Raw genomic sequence first — 13,894 nt, 5'->3', positions numbered from 1 at the left:
TGGTATTTCTTTTATTTTTTCGTGTTCTTTAGACTTCCAAAATTCAATATGGCTTAATGGAGGGGAAAAAAAGAAGGAAAAGAAAGGGAAAAAGAAAGGCACATATATTGCTTTAATATTTTTATAAATGTGCTACTAGGGACAAAGGACCTTTTTTTTTTTTTTTTTTTTTTCTGGTCTATGGTTTGCTGAGAATACTCCAGAACATATTTAGAATTGATTACATTTCTTTAACCTCTTCCCCAGTGTTGCATTTACAAAACCTCCCTCCAATTCACCGTTACCCACTCTGCACAAGGATATGATCTATCACTAGGAATGCTACTCTTAAAAAATACTTTGTCACAGAAAAGCTAGTGTTGGTAGTTCTTAATTTTTATTAACATTAGAAGGGTTTGACATTTAAAAAGAAAAGAAAATGTTAAGGTGAACTTCATAAGCAACAGTCAATAGTGTGAGGAAAAGTATAAGCATTTTGAAAGACTTAGGATTTGAGCATTTTACTAAATTTAAATTACATTTTAAATTACATTTAAATTACATTTTTCATTACATTAAAGGTGATGAATACTATTGCAATGTGTACATTAAATGTGGCCCCACAAATAATGAAACAAATACAGATTATGAAACACCATAGTCATTATAACTTTGAAGCAGCTACAGTCTCTGGGAAGTTTTGAAAGCTCAGTACTTTGCAACCTTTCCTGAACACATTATGGTTTTTTTAAAGAGTAAAGCCTTCTGCATCGGTTTGACTCCGACCCCCTGCAGCACTGGGAGGATCCGGTCTGTCATTTCTAAGAACCCCACTTGAAAACCTGAAACTCTGAGTTAAATCAGCGCATTGCTCCAGTAATGAGTATCTGAGTCTTTACTAGGCTGGCACGTGCTCTGGCAAAGGAAGGGAATCAGCTGTCCAGTTCCCTATTGATATGGAAGATCTGCCAAAGCCAGATGTGTTGCCAGCTACACCTAGCTGCAGAGCAGCCTGTGCGTGGTCAGCTGCATTCAGTGCACTGAATGTTTCTGAATACACTGCTAATGACTCTGGAGGATTTCAGGATGCACAGAGGCGTGGCTTGACCCTGGCATCTAGGTCTTACAGCTTCATTAACATAAGATTCACTATGAAATATGACATTGTGGGATTTCTCTTTGTTTTGATCTATTAATCTGTTGTGCTAAAACATAACATGCCAGCTGAAAATCAGAGTTTGTCATCTGCTTGAACATGGCTGATAAGAAAAAACTGACTCTATGAAGGCTTTTTTTTATTTTTAATATTTCATCCATAGATATAATTCTTCTGTCCCCCATTAGCAGACATATCTGCAATGTTTAAGGTTTAATAAATTCTCAAAGGCCCAAACTGCTGGCTTCTTGGAGTGCAACATGGAAATCATTAGAAGACATGTACAGCTTACAATACAAATTCAAAGTTGAATCTGTATGCTGGTCCCTGTAGAAGAGGAAGTTTTATCTATCTTTCTGTAGGCACCAGCTTACCATTTCTTCATGTGTAGCTGTTAAAAGAACATGCATACAGATGAGTTCTTAGATGTCTGATAGCAATTTACTTACCCAAAGATCCCATTTGCATGTGACAATGTAGATGCATATAGAGTCTGGGTTTCATTTTATGCTTACATTGAGCCTTTAAGTGACTGCTGCTGAGCACATCCTCAGAATAACAAGCAGCATTTGCAACTTCATCCCTTAAAAGTTTTTATCACTTCTGCTGGATTAACACTGTACAAAGTTACAAGGAGTATGATAACATATTCTACATTTGGGTGGCTAACGAAAGGAATGAACAGCACTAAAGAATGTATGTTGCAACGATGCAACGTGTTTTGGCTGAAATCCTGGGCTACTAAATGAAGTAATGTTTCCATGTGTTATTAATGAAGTTGAGATTTCACCCTCAATGTTTATCCCTAAGATCGATCCAAACAATTTTGTCAGGCCTGTGGCTGAGCTGTTTTGACCAGACTCTTGCAGTATCAGTTGTTTTGGGCTGACTGAAACATTTGTGTACTGAATGCATCATACCTTGAGCACAGGCTATATTTGATCCCATTGTGATGAACTAATCCACAGCTTCCACATGCTCTCATAGTTATCTACAGTACAATAACAAAGAATTTTTTTGCATCAAGTCTGGTTGAATTCGGCCATGCAAGGTCTGCTTTAGGTTTTGTTTCAATATTTTCAATTAATGGATACAACAAGACTTCACAGAAATGCAGGCTGTTGCGTTCAAGAACTCCATTCTAGTTGTACACTACCTGTAGGCAGCAGAAAGCAACCACAAACCACATAACTGAAGAGGATTACTTGTCCATTCAGAAAGAACGGGAAGAGGAAACTTATTACACCAAAATGTTTCAAAGTATTGCAGTTGCATGATATTGTATGTTACATCCAGCTGTGTTCACTAAATTAAAGGACAGCCATACATAATACAGTTCTGCAACATACCTGGAGGCAATGCAAGATGAATTTATTCTGATACGTTTCTAAAAAAAGAATCCTGAAATGGTTAGGGGAATAAGAGTGCTTTCAGGTACAAAAGTATATGTAGATAATTGCTCTCAGTCTCCATGGGAAAGAAAAAAATTTCAGATGAAATGATCAACACCCCTGCCTTTGGTTACTAACAGGTATTTTTCTTCCTAAGTGTGGGAGGAAATGGGTAGTGAGTAACTATATTCCAGTTTATTGCTAATGCACAGGAGTCTGACAAAAACAAATCTTTGAAATGGCATAATCCATATCTAAACTCAAAGTGCAAGCAACAACTAATCACATTTTCATTCCAAGGATGCTTGGATAGAAGACTTAATTGTTTGCTGATGAAGGGAAATAAGGAAATTCTCATTTTAAAGAAAAGCTTAGTTTGCCACCAGCTTGCGTTGTTTTGAGTTTGGATTTTTGCCCTTTTTTTCTATTAGATCCAGCCAATATCTGAACTTATTGCATAGCCAAATCAGTAATTATTGTACTACATAATAATATAAGTAGTAATATCAAGTCCTTTATGACTTGATTTGTAATTAGGAGCAGATAAGAAATTTTCTGATGAAGGGTTTTTTTCTTGGAAAAGGCAGATGTGCTGACACCAAATATTTTCATGGGTAAAATATTTACTGTTCCAGTAAATGGTCAAGAAAACACAAAGCTGTGGTGGACTTCCTGCATGCTTGCTGGGAGTCTGGGGACTCCTGATGCATTGCTTGAAGGAAGGCTTAGATGGAAAACAGCCTGAGAGCAAAGGGCTTGAGAGCAAAGCCAAGAGCTTCCTGCTTCCATGTGACATGGCCAAGAGACTGGCAAGATGAAAGCCCCAGGTCCCAGAGTTTGACTCAGCCATAAGATCCGCATATCTGCAGGCTCCCATCTTTCCCTCTCAGTCTATTACGACAGAACATTAAAAAACATGAATTAAGATCAGAAATGTTCTTTAGAATGTAAGCATCAGCCCCACCCATTACAAGCAGGAGTAGGTGGGACCATTTAATTGAGAAGACCCGCACACAGAGATATTATCTACTGTGTGTTTAAATACTTTCCTGGAGATGGGAGATTTCAACAATTTTATGAGTTCTCCCATTTTGCATTACAACTGAAAGTCTACATTTTTTGACTACCCATAACAATTAGTGAAAATAGTAACTAATGTTGTCGCTCTTCGATCACAACACAGAAAAGATTGCTTCTGCTGTCTGCGTAGTTATCTGCCTGCTGTAGTTGTTAAAACACTTCACAGAGTTGGCAATGTAACCCAAATAATTTTAATAAACTAAAAACAGGCTAATACATAAATATCAGAGAAGTAAAACAAAGGCATATGTGATCATCCCAGGCATTTCATATTTTGCAAATTGTCTGCTCATGCTACTATGTCAGCCCATCAAATAACAAAATTACCACATAAGGTAATTCTGCTGTAAACTGAACTTTTTACTTTTCATCAAACAAAGTTAAAAATAACTGACAGATGGGGAGTATAATAACTCAGGAAACCACTGTGCTAATGCATCTAATAGTTTCCTAAACTGGACTACACATCTTGCTGGATTGGAGTTTGAATAAATTCATGATTGCCTGAACCCACCTGTGTAGATCTACCCTAGGTCCTGGCTGTTCATAGCCCTTCAAATGCTACTAAAACTAGGAATTAGCGTGGAAGGAAATGTTCCCTGCAATACAGGATAATGCAGTTGTAGTCAGTGGAAATGCTGGAGCCTCCATGGTATGAAAAATGTATATTTCAAATAAATGCACTAATGCCATATTTACATATGCAAGAAAACAGTGGCATAGCATGAATAATTTTCCCTCTAAGTAAGAATGTGCAAACCATGTCAACAGGCAATACTCTGAGCCTTTAAAACAGTTTGAACGCTGCATTATTTCTTATTATTTACCCCTTTGAGAAATGATACATTCTCACCTTTACTCAAAGACTTTCAACAGAGCAACACTGCTCTCAAGCATGTCCTATGGTTATGACCATTAACAAGATGACAACAGAAAATGGCATTACCACACCATTTTGTCATTTGTCGTAATTTTCCCATATGTCTCTTGACCTCTCTGTGTGTTGACTAGGTTGCTGGGTTAACACTGTCCTACTGTAGAAACAAAAACCTGCTATGTAATCTCCCTCTATCTCATACTTGATCCATTCAGTGTTATTTCAAGGCATTGTCAAAGGCATTAGGTGCTTGTTTGTTGTGAAAGATCATGGTTTCACAAATACTCAAGAGAAAAATAATAGAAAGAGTGAACCATAGAAGGCAGTCCTTCTCTTTTTCTTGTTTTTCTTTTTTGTTGTTGTTGGTTTTTTTGTTTGTTTTGTTTTCTGTGGATATAACAATTCAATAGATAATATCACACAAAAAGTGTGCAGGGGAGAGAATGAGCACACAGCCATTTCATGGGTTTGGTAAGTTTGAAAGTAGTTACGGTTTTACCATTTTAATTTTGTCATCTGCAAATGTTAATGAGCATAGTGTGCATGGTTCCTCAGAAGGAAGAGTGAACTGTTCAAGATTAGCACTGTTTCATTAATTTCATTTATACTCTTTGCACCCATCCTGCATTTGGCAGGCTTTTCCAAATAATGCTACCAGAATACAAAAAGGTGCAAAATAAGGAAAGGAGTGCCTCAGTAAATAACTGAAGTCAGCATTGAAGGAATATAATGTTACTTATGACACACAGTTGAGTATTCAATCAGGTCTCTTTTACAAGCGATTGATATTCTCGATAGCCTGTGCATAATGTTGTCGAGAGACTTAGAAGGATGCTAACATTTCATTACTCTTGCCATTGATTTTTTTCTGCTTTCTTCACAACAGAAGTCAAAACATGACCTCTTATTCCACTGAATTAGTTCCAGAGCACTTGGCATTATTGACCTCCTAATGAAAATTAATGATGGTTCTTTGATTCAGTCTTTCATGTAGGCACACCAAGCACATTTAAGAAACAGGCACATTTATTTCTCATATTGAAATGAAATAACATACTGTTAAGTAACGAAATGCACATTAATGCAACATTAAATTTGCAAATTTAAGCACATAGAATTCAAGAGATTTAAACTGCGTTATCAGGAGCTGATGCTGCAGAGATTTAAGCTTGGCAGTAATTTCAGACCTGGAAAGCCAATAAGTTTTACAAGATACACATATGCTTAGAACATTTCAGCCCCAGGCCCTAAATTTATAGTAAAAAAATGGCAAGACTGAAATGTTTTTACTGTGCAGCAGAGACAACTGCACATTAGCTTAGGTATTTCCATGTTTTCTTTTCCCTTTTAAAGCTAAAGAAGAATTCAAATTCTTTTCAGCGACTTTTTCTTCTGTGCTCACAAGCTGTCACCCCACAGTTGAGTGGATTTCCTTCATATGGAGCCTTGCACAAATGTTTATGCACAAACTGACTTCAGTCTATGGATATGGATCCCTTCTCCCTTGCACCTCTGTAAATAAGAATTACCTCTACCAGGTGAAACAGGAAAGGTGAATGGATTCGTATCTGGAGACTGGGTGAAAGCTTGCCATTTTATCTAAACAATTTCTTATTCCTGGGAAATTCTCCCAGAAATAATTCCTGAGGAATTATCTAGGAAATCTGCAAGAATAATGAATGAACTAACTTACTTTCTTCCTCTCTTTCCTTAGACAACAAAGACTATGATGCATATCTATCCTATACCAAAGTGGATCCTGACCAGTGGAATCAAGAAACTGGAGAAGAAGAAAGATTTGCTCTTGAGATCCTACCAGATATGCTTGAAAAGCATTATGGCTACAAGTTGTTCATACCAGACAGAGATTTGATTCCCACTGGAAGTAAGTCTTCTTTATGCTTGCGTGTTTCCTAAACTGCAAATGCAGTGATTGCAGTGATTGGTTTGGTATCTTTTCTATGCCTACTCCTTCTTTCCTCCCTCATCTTAGGGAATGATGAAGATAAACCACCAAACATACTTAATGTGTATTTCCCAGATAAGAGGATTATTTTTTTAGCAATTGTATTATATTGATTGAAGGTGAGACAGTGCAGAAAGGGCATACATAAGTAAAGAAAATAAATGAGACTAACATTTTTTCACAAATTTTTGAGAGCTTGCATATCTAGGAATGAATACAGAGGTCTTTGTTTTCTGTTCCTTAGAGTCTGCCTGTTCCTTAGAGTTTTCTCCCTCTTCTGGGAGCAGGGATTTGCCTCTTTTGTTTCTCCTTAGTCTATGGGAGCAGAGTGTTGTCTTAGATTAATTTTTGAGCACTTCTCTTATTTTGTAGCTTACATTGAAGACGTGGCAAGATGTGTAGACCAAAGCAAGCGACTGATCATCGTCATGACTCCAAATTATGTGGTAAGAAGAGGCTGGAGCATCTTTGAACTGGAAACAAGGCTTCGAAACATGTTAGTCACGGGTGAAATCAAAGTGATACTGATTGAATGCAGTGAACTACGAGGAGTTATGAACTACCAGGAGGTCGAGGCCCTGAAACACACCATCAAGCTCCTCACTGTCATTAAATGGCATGGACCAAAATGCAACAAGTTGAATTCCAAGTTCTGGAAACGTTTACAGTACGAAATGCCTTTTAAGAGGATTGAACCCATCACACACGAGCAGGTTTTAGATGTCAGTGAGCAGGGGCCCTTTGGGGAACTGCAGACAGTCTCCGCAATTTCCATGGCTGCTGCCACCTCCACTGCTCTTGCCACTGCCCATCCAGACCTGCGCTCCACCTTTCATAACACATACCATTCACAGATGCGCCAGAAACACTATTATCGAAGCTATGAATACGATGTACCTCCTACCGGCACCCTGCCGCTTACCTCAATAGGTAACCAGCATACCTACTGCAACATCCCTATGACACTTATAAACGGGCAGCGGCCGCAGACAAAAACTAACAGGGAGCAGAATCCGGAGGAGGCTCACACAAACAGTGCGATACTGCCTCTCTTGCCACGGGAGACCAGTATATCAAGTGTCATTTGGTGACCGAAATGCAAGGGGCTGTCAACCCCCTTGAATAGGAGCTGAGTCTGCAGTCCGGTGCCTGGAACTACATCCTCGACTGCTGCTGTTAAACATGCATTACAATCGATAACATACGAGGAAAAACAGGGTCTTGTACATATGTTTTTTGCAATTTCTTTGTAGCATCAGTCTTCCTGTTTTACCCATGTCTCTTCCCATTCACATTTTTGACTTTGTTTTATATGTCATTGGAATTTGTATATTTACATTTTTTTAAATGAAGAGACTGCTGTATAGATAGGAAACTTTTTTGCTTCATTAGTATAGTTTTAGACTTTTTGTTTGTTTTTAACCTCTCTTGGGAATGCTTGGACAAAGCTATGTTGATATCAGAAGCACCATCCATTTTGTTGGCCTGCCTAGCCTGATTCCTGAAGGCCATGCCTGCTGCAGTTCACCTCTTTTGGAGAATATTTGTTCTTAGAAGGACCCCATCCCTCACTGAGAGCTCTAGTTTCATTTCTACTCCTGTAATGTGCACTACTCCTTCCCTGTCCTTACAATGATCCCCATTTGGGGTAACACTACAGTCTGATCATCTAACATGTAACTTGGTAGATACCTGTCAAACAACAGAATATACCCAATCTGTATCAGTTGCTTCACAGTAGTTACTACAGAGTGTGTAGAAACTAGAGATGGGTTGGTTTTTGCTTTCTTGGGTTTGTTTTTTTTACTTATTATTTTAAGAATGAGTTCATTGTATCCCTTTTATAAATATAAAAGCAAACCCTATTTTTAACACTTCCTGGAAAGGTATTAATGTGGTTGTGGATTTTATTTTTAAGCATTTAGCTTTTTATTTTTCCCCTTTCAAAATCCTGCAAATAATATCATTTGCAATTGTCAGGCAAGTTAGACAAGTGAGGCAATAGGCACTGAAGTGCAGAGAGTCCTGCTGATATTTACAGTGATGACTTCCAAACCAAAGGGGAATAAAAAGACAGTAGTGTAGATGGTTTGTCACTTTGTATTATAGAAAGTGTATTTTCTGAAAAAGTAAGAGCAAAACATTATTTTGCTGTGGATTACAGAGTCCCCTTGTATTTTAATGTTCCAAAAACTGTATTTGCTTTAAAATTATATATTCAGGATTAAGAAATCTTCTTTCATTTGGTTTTAGCTTGTAATGATAAGTAAAACTTTATTAGTTTCAACATGATTTCAGTAAGAACTCAGGCAGAAAAAAATGACATGAATACCAACAAATATAACTGTTGTCAGAATAAACTTTATTTATACGAAATTAATATTTAAATCAGACCTGGAAGTATTAAAAGCAATTTATTCACTTTAATGAATAAATAAATTAGTTTTATTTTTTATGTATGATTCTATCCTTGAGGAGTTGCAAATATTGCGTGTACCACGGCTGCCAGGGAAGAAAAAAACCAAACACTATGTTTACATCTGGACATCTTTAAGACAAATGAAATAATCATCTTACTCATACTTATGTTTTAAATAATGAAAAAGTCCTTTCTGGTTTTAGAAAGAGAGAGGAGCGGTATTGTAGCTCTACAACGTATTCAGGCCAAGCTCTCTGCTAGTCTCTGCTAGCAGAGGCAGAGGAGCTGGGGTAGAGTTCCTGGTTGCAGCACACTGTCACATAGCCATGGGTTTGATTTACCCTGGCAGAAATGTAACTGGTATCCTGGTGAACAGACGTCATAGTCTATGTAATTAATTAGCTCTAGGTATTTTTACGGTAGCTGAATGATATTGGCCAATATAATGAATGTGTAGGGTTTGTTCATCCCAATTGTCACAATGAGAAAAGTACAGCTTATAATATTTTGGTCTTCTTAATGAGAAGTGATGGGTAGAGAGTGGGTAAACCGCAGTTGGGAGATATTTGTGGGACTAATCCAGAACTGACAGTGTGGGAGGAAATGACTATGCTCCTGTTGTGAAACTCAGCAAATCTCAGTATCTGCATAACAAGCTAATAGAGCTTTGGGATGTGCACTGATTTTTATTTGCTTAAAAATGTTTATTTCTCTGACAATTTGCTCAAGTCCTTTTCTACAATCTGTTCTTTATTACGGTGTCTCCCTCTGGACATGTGCCAGACATCTTCAAAATGAAAATGAAGCTGCCAGGCCAGATAAAATTTTAAGAGAGCTTTGTACATTTGGTTATTTTCATAGTGTAAGAAAGCTATTATTTATTTGCTCTTACGGACACCTGTCAGGCACTGATGGCATTTTCCTTCATTCAACTGGATGCCAAATACCCCAGTATACTCTGAAAGCAATGCATTATTTTTTCCCCTTTCCCTCCCCTTTACATGCCCTGGGGAAAATAGTGGGATGTGGAATACATGTAGAATGTAACTATCTGACCGCAGTCACATTTAGATGATCGGTAGGTGTTTCCTAAGCCACATGGGGAGTACTTTTCTGTTGTTCTATTTTTAGTGTAGATTTAAGCACTTTGAATAGCATGATTCAGGGATTGATGGATACTATTTGATATTCACACTACTTAAAAAAATTTTTTCTTATAATGTTTTGTCATAATATTAAACAAACAACAAACAAACAAACAAAAGAAACAAATCACAAAACCTGAAATAAATGGACAAGCTATCTATGGCTTTTGAAACATTCCTCCTTAGTATTCCTCCTCTATGAACAGCTCTGTGCGGGGAGCAGTGAAGGAAACTGTTGTGTGTTCACTTGCCCTATGTTTGACAAAAGTTCTGTTGGAACACAAAATAAAATGTAAAAAAAACCCAAAAACCAACCAAACCTGTCATTGCCCTAGTGCTTAGGCTCCATCCTTTTTTGGTGAAGGTGTTCCAGTTTTTGACAATGCAGCCTGAAGCGTGCATGCAATAGCCACATATAAGGTTTAGCCATAAGCAAATAGCACTTTATTTTAAAAACTGCACAGTGTGATGGTTGGAAAAACTTACTCTGCCTGGTCAATAACTTTGGGTCTGTATGTGGATTCTATGCACATGAATTATCCAAGTGTGGTGCTTTGTCTTTATAAGGCTCTCTCTAATCAGGGTAGTCCTTGATATAAAACTAAAGGACTCTGTTGCGCAACCTGTGGAAATTCAGTATGTAGGTTCTCCAGACAACACATGTAGCTGGACAGAAATGGGAGACTGTACAGTATGCAGCTAATTATTTTGAAGGCAAAGTGCATTGCTGGGTCTGATTCTGTTCTCAGTTGCAGCAGTATGATTTGAGAGTAAATCTAATAAAGTTGAATGAATGTAAGATTGATTTGTGTGGAAGAAGAAAATTGGAAAAGCAAAGAGAAAAGGAATTCATATTTGCAGTCTGTGACAAGTTGAAATCTTGGCTGCAAGGAAAGCAGCAGCAAAATGTCTTCTGCATTTTAGTAGGGACCCAGTTCTCACCTGGCAGCCAACATCAAACACTTTCAATATGATCTGGTTTAGAGCTAAATACTGTTAGGCTTAGATGCAAACTAAGATTTTTCTATTACTGCACATCTGTGAAAACCATGCTTATGTTACATAATGAGTGATAATCAGCTTTGAAATAATTGGAAAGCTTGTCATACCCCCCTGATTAAAATTCACAAAGTTTTACTTGGATATTGTGCATTAATAACACATTTAAATTATAGATAAAGCAGTGAGATTTGGGGAAAACTGGCCTGGTAAACAGGATTCCTTCATTCTTAAATTGAAACAAAAAGAAGAAAATATCCAGCTAGCAAGCCTAAGGAGAGTTTAATTAAAATCCAAAGAAGAAAAAAAAATCACAGCAGTAAAGTAAGCTCAAAAATAAGATAAAGGCCAATGGAGAAGAGAGGTCAAAATACCCACCTGTTTTTTGACTGTATTGTGGCTTTTTTTGTCATGCAAAGCTCTGGCTGACCTACATAAAGCAATTGGCTTTTTTGGGTCCCATCCAGGCAGATCAGCAACACAAATATGTCCCTATATGTCTAATACACTTCCAAATGATTTTGTACTTGTTGGTAGTCTAGCACAGAGAGTTTTTGGTGTGTCTTCTATTGTTGTGATACAGAGGATGGCAGAAATCTGTCAGCGCTAAAAAAATCTCTCTAACAGGCTTAGTTTATTATCCAGAGTAACTATATTCCTTCACACCCACCGCTTATCTTATTTGATGTTATTAGAACACTTTTTTTAACCCATTTCTCAGCTGAGCAAGAGATTAATGTGACTGGCATCAGAAAAAATGTAAGCAATTTCATAACAATGAGTCTCCTTGTATAATGAATGCTGCAAGTTCCCTTGCATTTTTTCTGTATAAATTCACATAAATTTCACAACTCTTCACCTCTTAAATAGCCCACTGAGTGGAGGTTGGAGAACACCATTATGTCTTTCATTTGAGATTCACTGAATTTAGTATGGGTACTGAGCTGTCATTTGTGATGTAATTTTGCTGGGCTGTTTCCCATCGACTCTGGTTATATCCCCCAAGAAGACGTGTTGGCAGCATCGCACTTCTCCAGCTGGCCTTGGGTTGATTTTCCAGAACTTGGAGTTGTTTCCCTGGGGAGTGAAACTAATAGGAATATTTCAGCTATTAAGAGTATTCCTATGGGTTTTGTTTGTTTAAATCTGTTTAAGACAAAGTTTGACCTTTGCTCCAGACTAATAAGCTCTGCAGGTGGGAGGTCAAGAGTCCACAGAGTTATGAAGTAGTCAGAACAGAAATTACAAAGGCAGGCCTGATACCTTATTTGGAAAATGCATAAATTCTGAAGCTGATCAGATTAGTAAAAATTGAGTACATTGAGATTGAGGGCTGTTGAAGGAAAGTATTCTGTTATTACAACCAGCCTCATTCCAAAGCTTATCAGCATTCTTACATTAAATCACCAATATCCTAGATAATGTAATTTCAGAAACATTCAATAGTCAATTAAAATATTTTTATTTTTGTGGATTAAGAGTAACATGATTCTCTAGGATCTAAATGTTAAATGAAACAGATGACAGAAAGTACAAATATCTCTTTGCTGGCTCACTAGTATTAGGAAAACCACTTGAAGTAAAATTTGGGAGCTAAACATTTGATGGAGATATTTTTGATATTTTTTATAAACACATCTCTCTTAACCATCAAGGCATGACAGAAGGAACACACAAATTACTCTAAAAATAAAGTGGAATAAAGTGGATGTGTTTTTTAACCTTCTCTTTCTCTTTTTATCGAAAAAAGGTCTCTCTCTCTCTGCCCCCCTCAAAAATACAAAATCATTCAGGAAAAATGAATACCTACCAAGCCCATACTCTCAAACACATTTGGTGATGGATAAAGAAGTGCAAGCCAGAGTGAAGGGCTGCACCACATGGCTGCAACTGAGCGGCTCTACGGTGGGGAGACTGTGTGCACCTGCACAAGGAGAGGGAGACAACAGGGCCCTTTGGCCATCGTGTTTAGTTGCTCCTATGTCAGGTGGGTGCAGAAGGAACTACAGGATCAATACATCATCACTCTTCTACTTGTTACAGGCAACACACAGAGAAGGTGGGCAGTAAGCCTTGATGTTAGTGACAGTAAACATGAGTGCCCTCAGCTGACTGAGCACAGATCCTCTATTACAAAGCACCCAGAAGAGCAGAAACAGCTGACAGTGTGCAAAGTAAAAGCCAGTACTGAGCATAGAAAGAGGTAAGCTTACTGAGTTAGTGTGCAATCCACTAAATGACAATTACAGGAAGTTGCCATCTCAATCAGCTAGGACCACACCTGAGCTCCCTCACAGCAACTTCATCCCATCCCATCCCATGCCGTCCCATCCCGTCCCGTCCCATCCCATCCTCTCCTCTTCATTTACCTTGCAGACTGTATTAAAAGTGCAAGCACACAAAGCTTGCTGTGAGCCCTCAGGTTGGTGTGCATGTGAAAACTCTGCAGAGATCTTTAGGGTGAGTAGATGTCTTCTCTCCTCAGAAGAGACTTACAAGAGCAAAGCTTTGATTTGTAAAAAGTTTTTATTTTTGTTCTCAGTGCGCACACTATTTTTCACATCCCCATAGAGTGCTCATGTGAAGCAACATCCTGATATTGTTCTGAACCTTCTGTGAAGTAAAAAAGGAAGTCCTAAAAAGGTCAGCCATGGGCTCAAAATATTTTCACCTATGCATCTGCCATTAAGAAGCATGGTCTGCACACACTCTAGAAAAAAATATAAACAAAGAAAAGCAAAATAGCAATGCAATTACTAAACCTTATTTAAACTTGGTTTTTAAGGATTTTTTTTTTTTTAGGAAAGGTTGTTTTCTCATGCTGTTTTGTAGGAAGTTGTGTGAGAGACTGTTTTATATTTTCTTTTCATTCTTTATATGAC

At 37.7% G+C, this 13,894-nt stretch overlaps 1 protein-coding gene across 1 annotated transcript in view; it reads left to right on the top strand.

The window, feature by feature from the left end:
- Positions 1-10,327, top strand: part of IL1RAPL1 (interleukin 1 receptor accessory protein like 1) — a 786,803-nt gene extending 776,476 nt beyond the window's left edge. The window contains exons 10-11 of the mRNA XM_087757310.1: positions 6,198-6,368; positions 6,822-10,327. Coding sequence (XP_087613436.1) covers positions 6,198-6,368; positions 6,822-7,540 — 890 coding nt within the window. The 3' untranslated portion in view covers positions 7,541-10,327. The remainder of the gene's footprint in view (positions 1-6,197; positions 6,369-6,821) is intronic.
- The last annotated feature ends 3,567 nt before the right edge of the window (positions 10,328-13,894 follow it).

Source organism: Nipponia nippon, unplaced genomic scaffold (genome assembly GCF_047370975.1).
Source record: "Nipponia nippon isolate SJK-2023a ecotype South Korea unplaced genomic scaffold, ASM4737097v1 scaffold_2, whole genome shotgun sequence".
Classification (NCBI taxonomy): domain Eukaryota; kingdom Metazoa; phylum Chordata; class Aves; order Pelecaniformes; family Threskiornithidae; genus Nipponia; species Nipponia nippon.
This window is presented reverse-complemented; position numbering and strand designations above follow the sequence as displayed.